Raw genomic sequence first — 24193 nt, forward strand, 5'->3', positions numbered from 1 at the left:
CGGAGTGAATGGAGAGTAGAAGTGGAAAGGATTTCCATTCTGTTCTGTTGGGCGTCAGCATGAAATTGCACATTCTGCCCACCCAGAGATTTGCATTTCACATTCTAGTTTGCGTCCCCTTCACAGACAATTCCAGGGCTTTAGAATTAAAATGCTAAACTTATTAATTAATCCTAGTTCCCACTCTACTGAGTTGCTTCAGTTCAGCCTCCAAACCTCTGTAGGGACGTGCTGAGACCGAGGCGGAGGGAAGCGCAGGCCCCGCCCACCCCGCTCGCGGCCCCGCCCCCGCTCGCGGCACCGCCCCGCTAGTGGCCCCGCCCACCAACTCGCGGCCCCGCCCAGGCCTGGGCGCGCCTTCGCCCGCAGTTTCCTGAGGAGCCGGAAGGCGGCTCTTGCTTTGGCTGACTGGGACGCCGCGGCGCGTGAGTTTCCTTTTACCGATATTAGGATTAAACCTGGGCTCCACAATCTTCTGGCGCTGCCACACCTGGGATCTGGGGGTTCGTAATCCTCACACTATTCCCTTCACCCCCAGTAAATCAAACGTCGCGGTGAGGGTTCGGGGATCGAGTCTCTTTGGGTGAAATCATTCTGAGGCTGGTCCTGGCCGCCGGTCTTTCTGCCTTCGGGCCACGCTGACACCTCCACTCGCCCCGTTTTCCTGCTTAAAACCCGTGGCTGACCACCCGCCCGCGCCCTGTGAAGTCCTCACCCACGCGGTGGATTCAGGCTCTTCCGGTCCCCCAAGCCTCGCCCTTGTCGGCCCCCGGAGGGCAGCGCGGCAGCCCCGGTCCCGGAGAAGCCGCGTCCTCCTCGTCCTGCGAATCTGCAGACGCTATCCCTGTCCTAATCCTCACCCCCGCCGGTTCCTCCTGGGTCCGGGCCCTACAGCTCCCTTCACACGGCTTCCTCTGATGCCGCGTTGGGGAAGGTGACCTTGGGCCTGTCTTGAGACACCCAGTGTTGTTGGGTCCCAAATAACGCCCCGCTACAAAATGCTGCTCTTCTTGGAGTCGGACATCTTATTCCACTCCACTCCCTTTGAGTGTGTGGTCAAAGGGGATCAGGAGAAAGAGCGACTGAGAGGAAACAGAAAAACGGAGGAAGTGAAAAAAAGAATGAGGGAGACCCTTACACAGATGGCAAAGTAGATGGTGGGGAGGGATTTGCAAAGACGCAGTAAGAGTGAAAGAAGAAGCTGAGAAGGTAGCATGGGGAGAAAAGTAGAGAACAGCTCGATCTCCCAAGAGATGAAGGACAGCAAAATAGGGAGAGGGGCAGCAAAGGGGGAGGCACCTTAGAGAGTTGGGGGAGAGGATGGATGATTTGGAGCCAGGGCAGACAGAGCCGCTTGGTGCTGGGACAAGAAGAGGGGGCACCTGGTGACAAGGAGAGCAGAGGGGGGACCACAGCAGGGAAGAAACCTAGGGACCCAAGGGTGCCAGAGAGTGGGGAGGAGGGGGTGTAACAGGGAAAGCAGAGAGGCAACAGATGAGGAAGAAGGAAGAGAATGGGGACAATGAAAAGATTGGGGGAGAAGGAAGAACAAGAAGTGAAACAAGTTTCCAGATTGGGGCAGATCAGGTGTAAGAGAAGGAATAGAGGGGAAGAAGAGGAGAAGGAGCAGGAGAGGAGAGGGGTGCAAAATGAGGAGCAGAAACACAGGAGAAAACACAGAGAAGAAAAGAAAAAAAAAGAGCTAGAGAAGGAAGATGAGAAAGAGAGATATGTACAGAATGAGGGAGAGAAACAGTAATAAAGGAGGGGGACCCCGGGTCCAGATAAGTGGTGAGTTGATTGGATATGATGATTAAGTTGTAACATGTTAATTTCTCTCCTTATACTGTAATGAATTTAAAATTTGTTTAAATTCTACAGATGAGAATTGCCAAATTCCTGTCTATAAAGCTGGTGCATTATCTAATTCTTGGCATCTATTTGCAGTCCCTGTTCAGCCAGAGGGCAGTGACTTGACTCACTCAGTTGTGGGTCACTCTCTTCTTTTTTCCTGGGATGGGGTGGGGAATGGGGGTGTGAAGGGCGCAAGAAGTAAAGGAGTCTCTGTTTCTGCATGGTACCTTTTAAAAGGAACATTAAAAGTGGTTTTGTTCTCTTTTTATACTGGATTTACTTTTTTTTCTAGTTCTTTTTCATTTTGTTATTTTTTGAAGCTTAAGATAATTCTAGTTTATTCAATTTCTATTTTTGTATATGTAATTATTTCTAAAATAGCTTTGATAGGATCTCCTCACATCATTGTTTTTAAAGTATGACTTATTTTCAAATATTTTCCTTCGACCCCAAGATTCATTAGGTTTTCTTAATAATTTCAAAATTGTTTCTCTTTGAAATTAATTGTGACCAGTTTGGGTTTTGTTTTTTTTTTTCCTATTCTTTCCGTGATGAGATTTTATTTTATTTTTTTAAGACACAGAGTCTTGTTCTGTTGCCCAAATTGGAATGCAGTGGCACAATCATAGTTCACTGTAGCCTCCAACTCCTGGGCTCAAGCTATCCTCCTGCCTTAGCCTCTCAAGTCACTCGGATTATAGGCATGAGCCACCACACACAGCTAGCCTTTATTATATATTGGAAACATTCTTTGGTATGTAATATATAATTTTAGATTGTTTCAATGTGTACTTGGTGAAGATATCTGTGACTTTTTTTTAGCCTTAATATCAAAACCTAGTTGAAAGAGTTAATCTGTTATTCAATTTTCTTACCTATGTCGTCTGATAAAATAGTGAGCTGTGAGCTACTAAATAGATGTTCCTCTTTAGTCTCTCCGGTCCATTCTGTTCTTTGCAAATTAAAATAATGGATTGGATTGACTTGGAAGTTTGTTCCAACAGAGCCCATGAATTCATGAAGAAAGAATTTGCTCAGAGCTTATTTTTACAGCAATTCCCTTTTAAACATTTATAGGTATGTGTTCATAATTGTGTATTTTTTTTTAGTATATTACTGTTTTTTTTTTTTGGTACAAAGGAATGAAATGTTTGGGATCAATGGCATCAGAACCTTTAAAGAGAAGTTTGTTTTTCTCAGTCATGTGAGAGATGGTCCTGGACTTTTCTGGAGGTGGCCCTTCTAGGCCACCATATCAGAATCCAGTCACACCTCCTCCTTCTCATTCAACCTAGACCTTCTCAGGATAACTTAGTGAAATGTCTCCCCCTCTGAGCCTCAGTGGGCCCACCTGTAACAAGGAGATGAGGGACTAGACCAGAAAACCTCAATCTGAGCTTCATTGACCCCTGAAGTGATTGACCAAATGGAGTGCATGTCTGTGTGTGGCTTTTCTTCTGGGACAGTGTAGTACGCAGTTTCAGTTAGAATTTTAATTGGGACCCAGTACTCCAAAAATGAAAACAAAAACAAAAGTACAAAAATGAGAAAAACCAGGGCTAAGACTCGGCTAAGAGAGCATCTTTGTCTGCATTTGAGTTATCATGACTAAATCTAAAAGCAGGTCATACCAGTCACTGGCATTGACACCTCCACTGGTTTGCCATGTTCCTCAGGACAAAATCTAGACTCCTCAAAGTGAAGGCCATGCCAGAGGGTGTACTGATATGGCCGTGTCATTCTCATTCATTCACTTATTTACTACATATGGAGCCAGGTTTTTTTGTCTGCAACAGGGATTAAAATGGTAAACCAACAGAATATACTCCACTACTTTACCCAGATTTTTTATTTTTATTTTTAGAGACGAAATCTGGATATATTGCCCAAGCTGGTCTTGAACTCCTGGCCTCAAGTGATCCTCCGACCTTAGTCTCCTGAGTAGCTGGGACCACAGGCACGAGCTGCCGCACTGGCAAGATTATTTTTTAAAGGAAGGAGAAAAACAAACCCTTTCAGTAATTAATAGTCATATAATTCAAATGCCCCAATACAGAGAGCTGATGTAATCATTCCCCCAGGAGCCCCTACTTCCCTTGCTTCTCTGTGACATCACTACTTCATCCAGCTCTGCCTACTCTGTTTCTGTCCCTGTGGCTGATCACAGCCTGGAGAAAGTAGACACCCAAACTGACTTGTCTCATTTCGGTTTTCTCCTCCTTGCATTTTGACATTTCTCTGTTCCACACCTTTCCTCTTGATCCCTTCAGCAGCCTAACTCCTCCTCTTTTATCTTTTCTTTCAAAGACCTTTGTTCTTCCATTGAGCCCCTGGGAGCAAAGGAAGAATTCTCCTCCCACAGCCCCACGCCCTCCCCACCCCACTCCCATCTCAGGGCCTGTGATCTCTACTCTGTAGTGACTGGGAATGGTCTGTCCCTGCTCCTGGCTGTTGCTGGCCCTGCGATTGTGCACCACTTGCCAGCCCCACTCGCAGTCTCAGGATGGCGTGGCATCTTCCCTTTACAGCGCCATCAATTTTTCTTCAATTGAATTATTTTGGTCAGTGTACCCAGATGGTGGTATTGTCCATTAACACACACACACACCCAACAGAGTGAGGCTTTTTTCTCCTCCATTCTTCCATCTTTAAAACAAAAATTGTCCATGAAATACGTATGTATCTTTAGTAAGCACCCTTCTTCTATGTTCCATTTAAAAGCTAAAAACTTGGTACTCTGTCTTCAATTCTTGCCTTCAATTCTCTCTTGACCCCATCCAGTCAAGCTTTCACATCCACTGTTCCGCTGATATTTTCTTTTTCAGAGTCACCAGTGATCTCCCCATTTCTAAATCCAATATTTAATTTCCTGTCCTCATCTTTCTTTTCCTGTCAGCAGCATGTTGCACGGCTGATCTCTCTCTCTCCTTTTATCTTGCCTTGAGGACATCCCACTAACCTTTAAAAATCTATTTAATTTTGTTGTCACCTCCCTGATGACTTTGAGCTTTCTTCTGCTGGTGTCTCCTGAACTCGCTGTTGTCTGAATGTGGGAGCGACCCGCAGTTGGATCCGTGAACCTCTTGTCAATCTGTGTGCACACCCACTGCCTTTCCTTTTCATCTCATCTCATGATTTCAACCCCACTACATGTCTCCATTTCCCTTACTGACCTCTCCCCAGAACTCTAGAATCCTCTGGCCAGTTGTCTTTGTGACATCTCTGCTGGGAAGTCTAACAGGCATCTCCACCTTCATATGTCCAGAAGTCACTTCCTGAACTCCCCAGACGCGTTCCCCTGCAGTCCCTACCTCTCAGGTGAGGAGCACCCTGTACTTCCTGGGGTTTGGCTGAATTTATTGGTATGTATTTTAAATATGTGAGATAATTATATTATTTGTAAGTGTTGTAATTATAGTATAAATTAAAAATACATGTTTAGTTAAAATGATGAGGAAATACATCTTTTTGAAAATTCTCTTGATGTGGGAGAGAAATGTCTGCAGACCTGGGCTTCCCTGCTCTGCTCCCCCAAGACTTCTATAGCCTCATCTCCTGCTTGTGTCATCCTTGCTGGCTCTGCTCCAGCCTCACAGGCCTCTTTCCTTTTCTTGGGTCCAAGGTGTCTCTGGCCTCAGGGCCTTCACATGAACTGTCCCTCTGCCTGGAACTCTCTAGTTCCTAAGCTGCAGGTGGCAGACACCCCAGGTGTGTTTCTGTTACCACCTCCTCAGTAGAGGCCTCTCTGACCTCCTCTAACTTAACATTCCAGCCACACCCTCTCTCCTCCTCTGGTCCATATTGCCTGCTCTGCATCTTTCTTTCTGCTCCTTTGTGGTCCACCATCTGGATACTGATGACAATGACACCCTAAGGGAAGAACAGAGCAAGAGGGTGGGAGGTGTGCTAAGCTTGCCCCTCTGAGTGGAGCTCAACCCTGGCTTCACATTACAGTGCTGAGGCATTTTTCAGATACATCTTTTGTGTCCCCTTCCCATTCACGTATTCAGGTTGGGACCTACTGTCAGTTACATTTGCAATGCCCCAGGTGTTTACAGCCTTTGTCCAGCATTGAGGACCAAGGCTCTTGTGTCCTCCATTGCTGAGGGTTGAGATCAGCCTGTGATCCACAAAGGGGTGAGGGAGACTGTGCTCTGTATCGAGTTTGGTCAGGGCCAGCTCTGTGCCCTGGAAGGGAGCTGAGTCCAGCCTGGCTCAACACTCCTGCAGTGTGTGTGTGTGTGTGTGTGTGCATGCGCTTCACCAGGAGGGCACAGTTCGGAAGAAAAGCGTGGTGAACTCACTAGTTGGTCTTCTATAGGAGTTTATTGACCTTGGATCCTGCCTTCTCAGTGCCATGGTTGGCAGAAGACTAACTTTGCACAGGGTGAGGTCTTTCCTTCGGTGTCGTCATGGCACAGGAAGAGGTATGTGGTTTGTAAGCTCTAAACCTCATATTTTTGACATTCAGGAATAACTTCTAAAGACTCATCATACATAAAGAAGAAGCCAAGAAGAGGAAAGAAAAGGAGTCAGGAATGTCTCTTATTCAGGTGAAATGATATTTTTGGTGGATTGTTCTGAATCTCCTTCCCTTCTGAGATGCCACAGGCATTGCTAATCTCTGACTCTGAACCTTTCAGCGTGACATGTTTCCTTGCACTCACCCATGTCTTCCTTCAGTCTTTCTCATCCCCACTGAGATGCCATTTCATGGTGACCCAGTGACATGACCTTGTAAAGAGGCTCCATTGGACATAGTCCTGGGAAGGGCTTCACACCCAGATGTGGATTGGAGACCGGTTGTGGCCCCATGGTGCCTGCTGTTGGGCGGAAGGGATTGTTTGGGAGCCACATCTGGATGCACTGCCAGGTTTCTGTAGACCAGGATTAGTGAAACTGCATTTGGAAGTCACATCATAATGGACATAATTATGTGCTAAATTCTGGAAAAGGAGACCAATAAGGGGAAACATTTTTAGCCTGGTTTTGTCATGCATTTCAAGCTAGTGAGTCAGTATGTCTCTGACTCCAAGCTCTTTAATGACTTGGAATGGAATGGAAAGTTGAAACATCAGTGACAGGATGCTTTATTCCATCATTAATTTTAAAATATGAAATCAGTATCTAACTGCATGAGATTCTTTAAATCATTCTCAGTACTTTCATCCCATCGAGACTCTTATGCTGTAGGTATAGGTAAAAATGGTTACTATTTTCCTCAGAAATCAGAGCAGAACTTCTTTGTCATTATAGAGGATGGAACCATATTCTCTTTCCGTCTATTATTATTAAATGTTATGTTTCTTTTATTTTAAACCTCACATGATTTGTATATTTGTTTTATAATAAATATTCAAACAAAGATGCACTTAAGTCCTAAGGCATAAAGCTTGTCCTTTTCCCTGGAGATGAACTCCCTCCCTCACAAATGGGGAACCACTATTGTCAGTTCTGTGGCACGAGTCAGTGCAAGCATTGTACAAATGTATTTCTGTGTTAAGAGATTTTAGAGAAAATTCTTCCGTCAATGTTTTATTTAGGTATTTTATCCTGCATGCTTTGAAAATATTACGTCTTCATGTTAGGAACCGGGATAGCTTGTCCTTTTACATCCTCCTTTGTGTGTTCTCTGAATGAAGGCAGGTGGGTCTTTCCTTTTTCCATTGTTTCAAAGAAAGACAGATGTCTGAGCCCTCATGCAGATTAGACAATTGAAAAAATGTTGCTTCTACTAGCAGGGTTCATTTCCTGTTTTCTTAGATCTGGCAAGATTTCTTTCCTACCCCCAGCTGCAAAGGGGCCCTCTCACACCAATGCCATGTGAGATTTCCCACTCATTTAAGCAAACCTTAGTACTGCATTCTTTTAATATTTGGATTATGTAGGGAAAATGGTAAACCTTTTTAATTACATTTGTGAATTCCTTGGGAGTCGGAATAGATTTCATTAATTTGTAGACATGTATATATAGAATGATTTTAATATTTTACTTGATTTTTATGTATTTTAAGAGCTATTTATATTCCATGGTTTAATTCTTTCTTTATACACTGGAGTCTTTTTTCATGTTACACTTTTTTTTTTTTAGTGTAAAACAGAAGTCTTTCTGCTCTCCCCTTTTTTTCATTTGTTTGTTTTGCCTTGCTTTGACAGGCTTTGCTTAGTTCGAGATTACAAAATTCTGTGTTTCTTTGAGATCTAATTTTATTGTTTAATTGTTTACATCTGTGTTTAATTTGGATTTTTGTATATATCTTTTAGGTATTTTATTTGATTCATTTTAAAGTTTCAGGTAATATATGTCATAAGGAGTTCATATTTAGTTTGGTAAACTCTTCCATGTTCTTTTTCTTTTCAAAATTATGTTGGTTTTCCTTTGACAGAAGGCAGTCAGATTTTATTGAAATTTGACTATTTCTTTTATGTTTAATGGCTCTTAATATCTGTAGTTATGGAAGTCTTGATGTCACCATATCTTCTAATAAGAATTGGATATGTTAATCTTTGAGAATGTATTTCAGTAAAGTTTGTTTGTTTTACAGTTAAGTAGTATTAGGTATATTTACATTATTGTGCAACAGATTTTTAGAATTTTTTTATCTTGCAAAACTGAAACTCTGCCCACTAAGAATTAATTTTTCCTTTTAGACGACTTCTAGGAGTGACCAACTCCCTTACCTTTTGTTTATCTGAGGAAGATCTAATTTCTCCATCTCTTTTGAAGGAAATTTTTCCAGGTGTGGTGTTTTTAGTTTCCAGTTGTGTTCTTTTGGCACTTGAAATATATCATCCCACTTCCTTGTAGGCTGCAAGGTTTCTGCTGAGAAATATCTTAGTAATATCAGAGGTGCTCCCTCTTGGGCTTAGCTATTCTCTTGCTGTTTTTAAGATCCTTTCTTTTTCTCTGAATTTTGACAGTTTTATTATGATGTTGTTTGTTGTAGGTCTCAGATTTATCCTAGTTGGACGTTCGGTTGGTGCAAAAGTAATTGTGCTTTAAGCATTGTTGAAATTTGCCATTTGATATTGGACTGCATTCTTAAATAAATGTGGTTATAGTATATGCATCATTTTAATGTACATTTTTCACTTTATGTTTTTTTGCTAATGACTTATTACTTGCTGTTTATTTTATATTTATTTTAGACTATGGAAATGACATTAGACAAAAAGCAAATGTGAGCAATTTTCTTACTCTAATTCAAAATGGGTCGTAAAGCAGTGGAGGCAACTCACAACATCAACACCACATTTGGCCCAGGAACTGCAAACGAACGTACAGTGCAGTGGTGCTTGAAGAAGTTTTACAAAGGACATGAGAGCCTTGAAGATAAGGAGAGCAGTGGCTGGCCATCGGAAGTTGCCAACGACCAATTGAGAGCAGTCATCAAAGCTGATCCTTTTACAACTACACAAGAAGCTGCCAAAGAACTTAATGTCTACCATTCTACAGCTGTTGGGCATTTGAAGCAAATTGAAAAGGTGAAAAAGCTCAATAAGTGGGTGCCTCATGAGCTGACTGAAAATCAAAACATCGTTGTTTAGAAGTATTGTCTTCTTTTCTTGTATGCAACAACAATGAACCATTTCTGGATTGGATTGTGACATGCAAGGAAAAGTGGATTTTATACGACAGCGGGTGAAGACCAGCTCAGTGGTTGGACCAAGAAGAAGCTCCAAAGCACTTCCCAAAGCCATAAAAAGGTCATGGTCACTGTTTGGTGGTCTGCTGCTGGTCTGATCCACTACAGCTTTCTGAATCCTGGCAAAACCGTTCAATCTGAGAAGTATGCTCAGCAAATCCATGAGATGCACCAAAACCTGCAACACCTGCAGCCGGCATTGGTCAATAGAAAGGGCACAATTCTTCTCCACAACTCCCGACTGCACATCGCACAAGCAACACTTCAAAAGTTGAACGAATTGGGTTACAAAGTTTTGCCTCATCCACTGTATTCACCTGACCTCTCGCCAACCAACTACCACATCTTCAAGCATCTGGACAACTTTTTGCACGAAAACACTTCAACATCCAGCAGGATGCAGAAAATGCTTTCCAAGAGTTCCTCGAATCCTGAAGGAGGGATTTTTATGCTACAGGAATAAACAAACTTTGTTGATTGTAGTGGTTCCTATTTTGATTAATAAAGATGTGTTTGAGCCTAGTTATGATGATTTAAAATTCACGGTCGGAAACTGGAATTACTTTTGCACCAGCATAAATATCTTTAAGCCCTTGAATTTGTATGTTCATGTGTCATGTGAAATTTGAGAGTTTTGAGCCATTATTTCTTCAGATAGGCTCTGTGTCCCTTTCTCTCCGTCACCTTTTTCTGGGACTTTAACAATGTGTAGGATGTTGCCCTTCATGGTATTTCATTAATCCCTTAGGCACTCTTCATTTTTCTTTATTTTTTTTCTTCTGCTGCTTTTGTTTTCCTTCCTTCCCCTCCCTCCCTTCCTTCCTTCCTTCTTTTCCTTTCTTTTTTCTTTCCTTCCTTTCCTTTCTTTTCTTATTGCCCACCCCCTCTTCTGTTGCTTTTCCTCTTCACTTTCCATGCTTTGCCTGGTGAGGTCTGATTTTGGACCCATCTTTTGAGTTTTTCATTTCAGTTATTATATTTTTATAGTTGAGAATGTCTGTGTAGTTCTTCTTCATAGTTTCTTTCTCTTTGTTGCTATTCTCATTTTGTTAATGTATTGCTTTCATGATTTCCTGATGTTGTCAATGTATGTTATCTTATCATTCATTGAGCATTATTATAACTCTTATTTTGAATTCTTGGTCTGGTTATTTATGAGTTTCTGTTTCTTTAATGTCAGTTTGTGGTGATTTGATTTGTCCCTTTGTATCGGCTGTGTTTTCTCTTCGTGTGTCTTGTTATCTTCTGTTAGTAGTACTGCAGTTCAAAAATCAGCACTTCTCACCATTTTTGGTGTCTGGCTTCATTCAGGAAGGATGCTGTCCAATCAGCCTGGCTCGTGTTTCTTGAGATTTCTCAAGCCCTTCTGGGGATGTGTGCTCTGTAGGCTTTTGCTTATAATCTGCTAACTGAAGTTAATTTAGGTGTGTGGATGTGTGATGTGTGCATGGATGGCAAGCCCATGGTTTATATCAAAGAGACATCATCATTTGAAATAAGTTTTATATTTTTTAATAATTGAAATTGTGTTCAATATTTTCCATGGGCTTAAATTTGTTCTAAACTATCATGTTAATGAGTTAATAGTAATAAGAACAGTAACATGTGCATGCCTGTGTATCTGTACAAGGACTTTTTATGATGTTCCATGTTCTTACTCTTGAATTTGTTTCACATTTTCTCCATTAGATAAATCTCTGCCAGTATAGTTTTGAAGCTGCATCTGTTATTAAATGGTTGTGTCTTCATATTCAAATCTGAATCCTAGTCACCTGGGTTCAGGAGCTTGCTCTGCCATTTTCAGTTCTTTGATTTCCAGCGAGTTTCTTAGAGCATCTGTGATGGGAGTTATCTCCTAGTACAAACCTTTCTATCATGGGCTATCATCTTATTTTACAAGCTAGTACTTGTAAAGCATTTACAATAGTGTTTTGCGCATGGGAAATGTTTAAAAATGTTAGTTATTGCTGTCGCTGTTATCATCACAGTTGTTACATTCTGACTTTTCTTTCTTTAAAGCCACTGTGGATTTTGTCATCTCTGAAGACACCACTTGTATTCCAGCTCATCTAGACACTGAGTAGCACTTGGTGTATTGAACATAATATCTAACACTTCTGTGGCTATAGCCCTGTGTTTACTTTTGATTTGTTTATTTCCACAAAAACCGAGAAGTTCACAGTGACTTAGGGGATATCATACTCTCTTATGAAGAGTACAATACAATGCATTTCAGGAGAGAAAACTTATTCAAAAGTACCTTAACCTGGATTTGTCGAAACACTGACTCCAATCTAGATAATACTTAATTTCGCTCCTCTCATTTTGTGTGAAGATGATATCTCTCTCCATAATGCCTTGGTGAAATGTCTTTTCCATTTTAGGAACACTTGACATTCAGGGATGTGGCCATAGACTTCTCTCAGGAGGAGTGGGAATGCCTGGACCCTGCACAGAGGGCTTTGTACAGGGATGTGATGTTGGAGAACTACAGGAACCTGGTCTCCCTGGGTGAGGATAACCTCCCTCCAGAAGTTGGGATCCGCCCTTGTGTGTCTTTGCATTTAATCTCGTGTGCCTCTTGGAAGCCCCTGCATTGCTTGGCTGAGATTGAAGCCTTGTTGACTCAGGAATGAAAAGCTCCATAATGCAGCATCTGGACTTTAAGCATCCCCCTTCTTCAGATGTTCTGCTCCATTCATGATACAGCAGTGATGATTGCAGACCTAAAATATGCATAAAAACTTACCCTATGCTTTTGACTCAGTAGTTCTTGGAACAGAACAAGGTATCTGCAATTTTATAGTGTTCTTTAAACTTTCAGAATGAGGCAGTCAGTGGGTGAATTTGTGAAGTAATTTCCTAGCCTCATTTGTAATGTCCTCTATTCTCACATGAGCATAGGGCTGGGATTCTGGAAAAACCAGAGTATATCATGTTCTTTTCATTTTATGAGCAGGATATTCTTTTCCTGGCCTGAATCTTACCTCCATGTTGGAAACAGGGGAAAAGCCCTGGTCTGTGGAGAGCCAAGTAAAAAGATCAAGGAAACCAAAGCAGTGGGAACGTATGAAAGGTGTGATCACAGGTAAGAGCTCAGATGGACATAGTGGAAGCCGCACCATTAAATAATGTTTTGGGAATCTCTCAGCAAGTTGAAGGGATAATATGGGAAAACACAAGTTTATATCCTGTGAGTTCTCAAAGAAAAATTTAAGCTTTTCCCACTTATCACTCTGCTCTTCGGATGTATATAAATTTATCCTTCATCCTCCAGTGGTGCTGCAGCTCTGCCAGAAACAAAATGGAAATTTCTTATTGTGGTGGACAACACTCTGTCATGTAGCTTCAACAAGCTCTTTGATTCCTTCACTCTGAGGGGCCCGGGGAGGGCCATTTCACAAAGGGCTCCTTCTCCGTTGGATCTTTTCTGTACTTGATTCCATTTGATGCTTGATTCACTTTCCAAGTAGATCAGAGTGGAGGTCTCTATAGCCCAGATGCCTGGAACTGTTTATGTTCCATCCCATTTCATGTGCTAAGAAGATCTAGTAAGGACATGGCACACATTGGCTGCTCCTTCCTCCTTTTGTGTCTGGGAAACTGGAAACTGCATGAAACTCTCTCAAGCCCTCTAGGCCTTTTGAGTTCCTCAGCCATTTCTTCTGCTTTTGCCACAGTTCACGGATGTGTGGAACAGGAGAGTCGTTGGATCTTCTGAGATTGTTATTCAGCAGAACTGTAAAAACAGTTGACAGGTTTCCTCTGTTTGATGCCTAGTCTTCCATAGGGAACATATCTCATTCTTTCAGGCTCTTAACTTCGGGTCTGTGGGTAGCACACACAGTACCCCACTAAGATTCCTCAAAATCTGACCCCCATATGTTGTATTTTCCTTTCTTTTTCACCACTCTTACTACTTTATGAATGTTGGTAATCCTTAGGTCTTGTCTGATTTTGTATCCTCTTAAATTTATTTGATTTTTGCCACTGATAATTGCTTTTAATATACATATTCCTAGGACTCGTTGTCCTTTTTTCCCACTGTGATAACCCCAGTATAGGTTATGTTGTTGGGTACCCTCCTATGGAATGGGTTTACATGAAAACAGAAAATTCATGAGAGTGAACATTTTGACTACTGTGTTTGAATATTATCCTGCTGCATACAGAGATGCCTCTTGAAACCTTGAGCAGAATTGTAAGCATGTCCCAGAACACTGAGATGGAAAGTATCAGGAGAGTCTGACTGATAAGCATTTCCAGTTGTCATTCTGGTTTTAGGGCCCAGCACGCTTCTGCTGCGCTACTCTGCTTTCCTGTGTCATTCTGGTTTTTGAGGAGCTTCACAAAAGTGTCTCTGAAGGGCACTGTGACAGTTAATCACGTGTACTAATGATCATCTCTGAGCCAGCTATTAATGGTGTAGAAGTTCCTCCTAAGGAGAACATTGTTCAAGCCCACAGCCTATGTCTGAGGCTCTTGACTAAACTGTTGTTCATGCCATGTTTTTTGTCTGCTGTATGTGTCATTATTTGTTTTTTTAAAAATCTGTGTTTACTTTTTAATTTTTTTGATGATTTAAAAACTGTTTATTTTACTTCTGCCTAGGCTAGAATGCAGTGGGTGATCATAGCTCACTCCAGCCTTGAACTCCTGGGCTCAAGCAATCCTCCCCCTCAGCCTCCTGAGTAGCTGGTTCTCCAGATGTACGCCACCAGGCTGGCTAAGTTTTTAAATTTTTTTGTAGAGATAGGGTCTTACTATGTTGTCCAGGCTGGTCTCAAACTCCTGGCCTCAAGTGATCTCCCTCCTCAGCCTCCCAAAGTACTGAGATTACAGGTATGAGACCCCGTGCCTAGCCCTCTACACAGTTTTTGAAGTTCTAGAAATTACATTGTTAACATGTGAAGACTGTTGTGTCCCCTCTTTTTCTTTCCATCTGAATTTCATATAGAAGTTTACCTTGTCCCCATCAACCCACCACCAGGTATTGTCCTATTGTTCTTGGGCTCTTCTTTGCTGTGTAGGTTGCTGATGATCTTTTCCATGGGTCTCCATGTCACTGCCAGAGAATGTTTCTGCACTTTGCAGCTACTAAGAGTGCCTTTCCGTACAAGCGATTCCCCTTTGTTATTTATTTACTTATTTTTTTCTATAAGGTGACTTATGTTCCCCTGGTGATAATTATGCAGTCAAATTTATTAATTTTTTGCATGTTAATCTTCATTCATATGAACAACTATGTAACTACTAATTATATAGTAGTAGTACTCTGTCTCAAAAAAAAAAAAAAAAAAAAAAAGAGTGTCGCTTTGTTGCCTTGGCTAGAGTGAGTGCCGTGGCGTCAGCCTAGCTCACAGCAACCTCAAACTCCTGGGCTTAAGCGATCCTACTGCCTCAGCCTCCCGAGTAGCTGGGACTACAGGCATGCGCCACCATGCCCGGCTAATTTTTTCTATATATATTTTAGTTGGCCAGCTAATTTCTTTCTATTTTTAGTAGAGACAGGGTCTCGCTCTTGCTCAGGCTGGTCTCGAACTCCTGACCTTGAGCGATCCACCCGCCTCGGCCTCCCAGAGTGCTAGAATTACAGGCGTGAGCCACCGCGCCCGGCCAATAGTAGTACTCTTGACCTCATGTCTTGGTTTTTAAATTTTGTCGTATAACTTTTCTAATATTTTCCATCGTATTAGCTTAGTAGAATTAAAATATACCATATTTATCTTATTCTTTAAATTTAGATCCAATTGATTTCCATAAATATTTGAACTCTACCTTTCTCCCCTATTTCCCTCTTTACTCATCCCGTGGAAACTACCATTATACTTTTCCTTCATATGAATCTGACTAACAAACATACCTTTTAAGTAGAATCAGACGATATTTGCCTTTTTATGCCTGGCTTATTTCACTTAACATAATGTTCTCAATTTTATCAGTATTGTGGTATATATTGGGAATTCCATGTTTTTAAATGCTGAAAAATATTCCATTGTGTATATATACCACATTTTGTTTATCTGTCAACTCAGATGTCAATCTCCGTTGGTTTCACCACTTTACTATTGGGAATAATGCTGCTATAAGCATGAGTTTACAGATATCTCCTGAAGATTCTATTTTCCATTATTTTGGTATGTACTGTAAAGTTGAAGTTTTAGGACATAACACTCATTCAATTTTGAATTATGTGAGGAAATGTGATTCTTTTTCTATATGTTCTTCACTATTTTCCATTCCCAAAAACAGTGTACAAGACTTTTCCATCTCTACAGCTTCACCAACACTGCTTATTTTCTATTAATTTTGACAGCAAGCGTGTTAATGAGTTTGAGGTGATATCTCCTTATGGTTTTTCTTTGTATTTTCCTAATGATTACTATGTTTTGCATCTCTTCACATGCTTGTCGGTCATTTGTCTATCATTTCTGGAGAAATGTGTATTCAGTTCCTTGGTTCATTTTTTAATTAGGTTTTTGGTTTTGTTGTTGACTTGTGGGAGTTCTTTAGATCTTAACCCCTTATCAGATACATGACTTCACAGTTTCCTTTTAATCTTTAGTGTTTTCCATATATAAGATTATGTCTTCTGTGAACAGAGATCATTTACTTGTCTGTTTCCACTGCATGCCATTTATTTCTCTGTAGAGATGAGGGTCTCGCTGCAACTCCTGTGCCTGGGCCTCCCAGTGTAGTGGGATTTTATTAATAGGTGTGAGCCACGGTGTCTGGTGTCTTCTCTCTCTCTTTTTTTTTTTTTTTGATACAGAGTCTCACTCTGTTGCCCAGGCTAGAGTGCCGTGGCATCAGCCTAGCTCACAGCAACCTCAAACTCCTGGGCTCAAGCAATCCTCCTGCCTCAGCCTCCCGAGTAGCTGGGACTACAGGCATGTGCCGTATGCCCGGCTAACTTTTTCTATATATTTTTAGTTGTCTGGTTAATTTGTTTCTATTTTTTAGTAGAGACGGGGGTCTCACTCTTGCTCAGGCTGGTCTCGAACTCCTGACCTCGAGTGATCCTCCCACCTCAGCCTCCCAGAGTGCTGGGATTATAGGCGTGAGCCACCGCGCCCGGCCCTCTCTCATTTTTTATTTTAGTTTTTTGAGTCTTCTTTTCCTTCTTTCTGCTATATTTTTGTTTAGTTTGTTTTTTTCTCCTAATTCATTGAGGTATAAATTAGGTTATTGATTTTAGACCTTTATTGTATTTTTATATAATCATTTATAGTTATGAATTTCCTTATTAAGAGTGTTTTTATTGCATTCCATGAGTTTTGGTATGTTGTGTGTTCTTTTTCCCTTGTGTCAGATATTTTCTACTTTCCCTTGTGATTTCTTCTTTGACCCATTGGTTGAATAAGTGTGTTGTTTCATTTTCACATATGTTTGGAATTTCGTTTTCCTTCTGCTCTTGATCTCTAATTCCACTATGCTAGGGAAAGACAGTTTGTATGATTTTGATCTTGTTAAATTTTTTAAAACTTGTTTTATATCCTAACATGAGGTCTCTTCTGTGATCATTCCCTGTTCACTTCAGAATAATTTGTATAGTGCTGTTCAGGTGGTTTGTTGTGTATAAGGCTATCAGGTCCAGTTAGCATCCAGTGATGTTTATGTCATTTATTTCCTTATAGGTCTTCTGTTTGTTTTCTATCTTTTTTGTTTGTTTGTTTAAGAGACTGGGCCTTGTTCTGTTTCCCAGGCTGAGTGCAGTGGTATAATCATAGTTCATTGCAGCCTGTAGCTCATGGGTTCGAGTGATCCTTCTGCCTCAGCTTCCCAAGTAGGTAGGAATACAGGCATGCTCAATCACTCCTTGCTAATTTTTAAATTTATTTGTAGAGATGGGGACATGCTATGTTGCCCAGGCTAGTCTCAAACTCTATCCTCCAATTATCCTCCCACCTCAGCCTCCAAAAGTGCTCGGACTACAGGTATGAGCCACCGTGCCCAGCCTCCTGCTTTTATGATTTTACAGTGTCCTTCTTTGTCTGGTACAACTTTGACTTAAAGTTTATTCTGCGTGATATTGCCATAGCCATCTAGGCTTTCTTTTGATTACCATTTATATGGAATATCTTTTTCCATTCTTTCCATTTCAGCCTGTATGTATACATACAGCAAAAGTGAGTCTCTTGTGGATAGTATGTAGGTAGATCCTGTTTTCTTCTCCATCCAATCCATGTCTTCTGATTGCAGAGTTAAACCATTTACATTAAAAAGTAATTATAAATAGGGAAGGACTTACTGATGCCATTTTGTTAGATAATGTTGGCCATCTTGTGGATTTTTTATCTTCATTTCTTTCTTAGTCCCTTTATTTGTATTTCCTGATTTTTGTTTATAGTGATTATTTCCTTTTTCTATGTCATGCAGGTATATTCTTTGTGGTTATCATTGCAGGTACATAAACTATCTTAAACTTATAACTCTCCATTTTAAACTGATAAAAACTTAACCTCAGTCATATACAACAGCTACTTCTTTATGGCTCCAGTCTCCCTTTATGTTATTGATGGCAGAAATTCCTTCTATATGTGTTATATTTATATTAACATATATTTAAGGGGTGTTTTTTTGTGCTTATGCTTTGCAAGGAAAAAAAATTGCCACTTTTATAGTAAAGTCTCTAAAGTCCCATTGTTTAATAAGATTAATCAGCCTTTGGTGACATGTATGATGGACATGGTCCTTTTCTTGTTTTAGTCATTTTTCCCATCAGAAATACCATAAACTGGGAGTCATAAAACACAGAAAGTTATTTCTCTTAGATGTGGAAGCTAGGAAGTCCAAGATCAAGGTGCCAGCTGAATTGATTCCTGGTGAGAGCCCTCTTCCTGGTTTAACGCAGTCAACTCCTTGCTGTGTCCTGATACGGTGGAAAGAGCGAGAGGAAACAAACTTTCTCATGTCTTTTCTTATGAGAGCACTAGTCCTATTCATGAATAGTCTATCCTAATGACCTAATTATCTCTCAAAGGCCCCACCTGTAATAACATTCCATTGGAGAATAGGACTGCTGCACATGAATTTTGGCTGATACAAACATTCAGGCCATAGAGCCTGCATCATATTTTGAAATTTTTTTTATTATTTTTCAGTTTGTGCCATACAGTGTTTTCTCTGATGTCAGTTAATTAGTTTTCCAAGTACAAATGCTATTATTAACATATATATTTTCAAGCCAATAAACTAGATAATTAAAGGGCACTGCATCTATACGAAATTGCTCCATTGACTTATATAACTGCAAGTGTGAAATCACAGTTGTGATTTCTCACTTGGTTACTCAGTTCTTACGCTTTATAATGCTATGTATTTTCCTTACCTCATACATCAAAAGTCAGTGATCTTAACATCTATTCCAGTTCTTATATTGTGTGGTGGTTCTTACATAGAGAATTTTGCTTTCTTCTTAAGAGAATTCATTAGAATTCTTTAGACTATAACTTTGTATGACAAGTGATCCTCCTGTCTCAGATTGTCTAGTACTTGGGGTTACAGGCATGAGCCACCATGCCCACCTTAATTAGTGTTTATTATGATTTACAGATGATGATTTTCCAGTATGTGTTGTGCAATGTAACTGAAATACACCACTTGTTAAGGTCACAAAATTCCTATTCTGTGTGGGTATAATTTTATGATAGATATTTAGAAAAATATTATATTTGTTAACATTGTTTTATTAATCTTATTTTCTCACTGCTATTATGTTATAATTCAGAATTACCCTTGATTTAGATTATCCGAGTTTGTTGTGGATTATTTACCAATACAGTATATTGTATGGTCTTTTAGCATTTATTTGTGTACAGTAAATATGCTGTAAATATGTGTAATATTTTTTTTCTTCATTTATGAGACAGTGGCATGTTTCTGAAAATTGTTGTATACTTTGGGGTCACTGTGGGAAAAATACTATTTATTTCAGACTTACATATATTTGTGCAATGTGAATGTTTGGTCATGATGTTAGAAAGTAGGTTCCCTAGAATTAATTTGAATTACATGTAATGACTCATTCTTTCTTAAAGAGTTTTATTCCTTTTGTGTTCCCAAATGTGATCATGGTTAGGAAGTTTAACGTAAGTATTACTTTTGTGTAATATTATACATTTCAATATTAAATATTTACTTACTATGTATAGTTAATAGGAAACCTATGGATCTTTATATCTTGTAGATGTCGTTCCTAAATGTGTGATCAAGGAATTACCCCCAACAGGGGAAAGTACCACAGGGGAAGTATTTCACACAGTGATGTTGGAAAGACATGAAAGCCATCCCACTGCAAATTTTTGCTTCAGGGAAATTCAGAAAAATATCCATGACTTTGAGTTTCAGTGGAGAGATAATGAACAAAATTACAACATGGTATCTTTGACAGGAAAAGAAAATTTTACTGGTAGTAAAGACCAATGTGATACAAGGGATGCTGGAAACAAGCCTATTAAAAATCAGCTTGAATTAAGCTTTCAGTCACATCCACCTGAACTGCACATATTTCAAGCTAATGGGAAAGTTTGTCATCAAGTTGAGAAGTCTGTCAACAGTGGTTCCCCAGGTTCAGCACCCCAAAGAATTTCTTCTAAGCTCAATTTCCATATTTCTAATCAATATGGGAATGATTTCATCTATTCTTCATTACTCGCAGAAAAACAGAAAGGACACCTTAAAGAAAAACGTTACAAATGTACTGAGTGTGGCAAATCTTTCGTTTATGTCACACACCTTAGTATACATCAGACAATCCATTCTGGGGAGAAACAATATAAATGTGATGTATGTGGCAAGGCCTTTAATCAGAAATCAAACTTGGCAAGTCATTGTAGAGTCCATACTGGAGAGAAACCGTATAAATGTAAGGAATGTGACAAAGTTTTCCGTCGTAATTCACACCTTCAACGACACTGGAGAATTCATACTGGAGAGAAACCTTACAAATGTAATGAATGTGGCAAAGTCTTCAGTCAAGAAGCAAACCTTGCAAGTCATCAGAGAATTCACAGTGGAGAGAAACCATACAAGTGTAACGAATGTGGCAAAGTCTTCAGTCAACCCACACTCCTTGCAAATCATCGGGGAATTCATACTGGAGAGAAACCCTATAAGTGTAATGAATGTGGCAAAGTGTTCAGTAGAACTACCACCCTTGCAGTTCATCAGAGAATTCATACTGGAGAGAAACCTTACAAATGTAATAAATGTGGCAAGGTCTTCCGTCACAGTTCACACCTTACCAATCATGGCAGAATTCATACTGGAGAGAAACCTTACAAATGTAGTAAATGTGGCAAGGTCTTCACTCAAACTTCACACCTTGCATTACATCACAGAATTCATACTGGAGAAAAACCATACAAGTGTAATGAGTGTGGCAAAGGCTTTAGTCTGCATTCACACCTCACTAGACATCAGAAAATCCATATTAGAGAGAAACCTTATAAATGTAATGAGTGTGGCAAAGTCTTCAGTCACAATTCCCTCCTTGTACAACATCAAGGAATTCATTTTTGAGACACTTCTTACAAATGCAATAAATATAGCAAACTTCAATTTGAGTTCAAGCATTGACATCAGAGTTTTCATATTAAAGAGGAATTATATAAATGATATTTGTCATGAATATTTATCCTGGTTTTGTAACTCATTAAACACCAAAATAAACATCTTTGATGAAACCACACAATTGCATTCTGAGGCTATTAGCCCTGTATCAAAACTGTAGAACATCAGAGGATTTATATGAGGAATAATTCCATCTCTAGCTACAAAAATACCTTTTGAGATAACATACTGCAGAACAATTATAAGTCAAAATATATTAAAACCTATGACACGATATATCAAAGTTAGTGGGACTTTTGGAAATAGCCAATTTTCTGTTAGGTTATAAATTATTTAATTATTTGAGGTTTATTTAAAAGGGTACATTCCTATTTATGACAGTTCTAATGTGAACTCTGAAATCTGTTACTATTATGCATCCTTACACACTTTTTGCGGTAGTCTCTAGACAAGAATCAGTAAAGTGAAAGAACCTCCCTCATTAGGTGAAGATCATTTCTATCCAAGTTCCTTGAAAAATTACTCTGCCCTTTAAAATTAAATATTGTCTGAATCAGCATGTGGGAGGTGCTGAGAATAATGTAAAACCGTGATGTCACTCATCATGTGTGTTATGTTCAGGGTGCCTTTCTCCTGACAGGAGGGCACTTTGGGTTAAATGAAAGAAATGCTTTATCAACTGACCATGAAATAGAAGAAGCCAAGGCTTTAGGACATGGGGTCTTTATGAGAGGAGATTAATAGGTTATTAGAGATGGATTATGTGGTAGCAATAATGCAGGGGAAATGATGGCTACATTTTCCATTGAATGCCAATTGCTACTTCACCAAAAATTAAGGGGAAAAAAAAATTCTGGGGAAAGCCTAGTAGGCTTCCCAAGCTAGTCCAAAAATGGTTTGAGAGAACCACAATAGGTGACTGGCTCAAGTTGTTATGGTTGTTACAGGGTGCCGTTGGGGTGGTGGTACCCACATGTTCTTTGAACTTGTAGCTGGTGCCATAGGAGGGAACACTGAGCTGTTACTATCAGCTTGTCCAGATGGATGTAACAGGAAGAGGATGTGTAGAAGTGTAAAGGGTGTTAGTGGTCAAACATGAGAAATGTAGTCTGACTCTTTACTGTATCACAGAATGTTAATTCTTGGAAACTCCTGCCTTTTTGGTTTTAAAGGTCTGCAGTTTTCTTTATGGGATTAACTACATTCATTTTCCTGCTGCACACATAGGTCATGTTAGACCGTATGATTGTTGCAAATGTTTATGAAATAATATTTAGTTGGCTAAGATATTGTTATACTACTTCAATGCAAATTAATGTGTGGAAAGATCTATTGTAAAATAAATATGATTAAGCAACTTTTCTAGAAGAGTATTTTCTCAAAGGCAATGGAAATATCATTTTCAGTTTATTGTATTGAAAAATATATCCTATGGTTCATGTTCAGTCATGGTAAAATGACCTTTTATTTTTGTATATGATTTTTACTTACAGTTTCTTATTCCTTCCATGTATTCTAATCCAGCTTATTTATCTAATACCTTTCTTTGCTGTATGCATTGCTTCTCAACAGAAGCATTGGCATTCACTATCCGAGTCTTATTGATGGCATACTTGCAAGAGCTCATTTTCTCCCATATAGTGTTGTTCATGAATCCCCTACACAGAAGGCTAAAACTAGTCTAGTCCTTGTTTTTGTCATCATGGTGGGTCAGCCATGTAATTAAAGGAATGGGTTGTATCAAAGAAGCAGCCCACTAAGGTTTTGTTAGTTGTGTTGTAACATATTGCCACAGAGTCAGCAAAGTTAAAACAGGTACCTCCAGCTCCCTCCCATGGGGTGGGCACCAAATGTTTACTCTGTAAGCCAGATTTTGGGTTCTGTTCTGCTTACTTTGACTAAGGGTTAAAAGATCACCCAGGTGGGGGGTGCATGCTGTCTTCTGTTCCCATAGAGACCTACTAGCTGCTGGGTCTTCTTTTTTATTAGTGGGTGTCATCAGGGCCAACTATTTTTGCTTGACTGTATCTGGGATATTTCTTTGGCTTCCTACCTGTAACGTGGTCTTGCCATTCAGCTTGGGACCATTCACTGTTATTCCCCATGTCCCAAAGGTCTTTATCAGTACCCAGTCTGAGCTAATACATTGTGACAGGGTGGGTTATAGCGTTTTTATCTGTAGCAAGCTCTGAACTAAGAAAATATTGTCATTTTTTTCCACCTAGTATGCAATTCTTTGTTAGACAACCCACTGGGGCTTGTGTAGCTTAGGTGGCAGGCTAGTAGATATGCCTCACTGTTACGGCTCAAATTGTTAGCTGTGAGTATAACCCTTCAGGTTGCAGCAATGCTTTGTGCCACAATCAGCCAAAATATCAATGCCTATAATGCACTAAGTGATAGGAACCATGGTTACTGGCACTCAACATGGCCCAAAAGGCCCCACCCACAATCAGGTAAGCACCATAAACAGGTAAGCACCATGGGACACCACATTTATCCCCAAATATCCTAATGTCATCACTTTTTCCCCCCCTTTTCTTGAGAGGAGCATAGGGCCACTGGCCTCTCATGGAAACGTACGGACCTTGGACCTATTTGTAACAGCCTCATTCAGTCTAAGACATTGGGTCTGCAATGTGCCTTTCTTAAACAAACAGCAACTGGGCAGCATAAGACTTCCCTGGCTTATCTTCATATCTTTCCTCTAGATCGTGCCTCTCCCTCTCTGTGGAAGCCTGCATTGATCCTGTTGGTTTCCTCTCAGATGCCTCAGGGACGATCTGAATATGGCTTCACTTCCCTCTCAGGTGCCTCTTGGTCTGTTTGAGTACCCACTTCCTGGGCTCCCTGCCCTGGAATGAGTGAGCACATTAGCGCCGACTGTCAGGGGATTGTGTGCCTCACTCTCGTCTCCACATTCATTTCTCTCTGCCTGAATCCATGTAGCCAGCTCATTCACCTCCACAGGTGTGTGCATGTGACTGGCATCCCTGTACCTGCCAGGCCAGCGGTACTGCCATCAGACAGTTAATGGGGGTATTACCCCTTCTACTTTGCCAGGGAGCAGTGGTTCTGTCAGACCTGATCCTGCTCATTATGCTAATTTTGTGAAGCAG

At 40.3% G+C, this 24193-nt stretch overlaps 1 protein-coding gene across 6 annotated transcripts; it reads left to right on the forward strand.

Moving 5' to 3' along the window:
• The first annotated feature begins 408 nt into the window (after nucleotides 1-408).
• LOC123624634 (zinc finger protein 347-like) lies at nucleotides 409-22431 on the forward strand. Of its 6 annotated transcripts, XM_045532661.1 has the most exons (6): nucleotides 3804-5216; nucleotides 6176-6241; nucleotides 6326-6407; nucleotides 11885-12011; nucleotides 12460-12588; nucleotides 19690-22431. In XM_045532661.1, the coding sequence occupies exons 3-6, from the start codon at nucleotides 6393-6395 to the stop codon at nucleotides 21021-21023; spliced, it is 1605 nt and encodes a 534-aa protein (XP_045388617.1). In that variant the 5' UTR covers nucleotides 3804-5216; nucleotides 6176-6241; nucleotides 6326-6392; the 3' UTR covers nucleotides 21024-22431. The 6 variants fall into 6 exon arrangements, with proteins under 6 accessions (XP_045388619.1, XP_045388620.1, XP_045388617.1 ...); XM_045532663.1 differs by lacking the exons at nucleotides 3804-5216; nucleotides 6176-6241 and adding an exon at nucleotides 409-425; XM_045532664.1 differs by lacking the exons at nucleotides 3804-5216; nucleotides 6176-6241 and adding an exon at nucleotides 420-503.
• Nucleotides 22432-24193: the final 1762 nt, after the last annotated feature.

The sequence above is a fragment of the Lemur catta genome, chromosome 19, assembly GCF_020740605.2.
Source record: "Lemur catta isolate mLemCat1 chromosome 19, mLemCat1.pri, whole genome shotgun sequence".
Lineage (NCBI taxonomy): Eukaryota > Metazoa > Chordata > Mammalia > Primates > Lemuridae > Lemur > Lemur catta.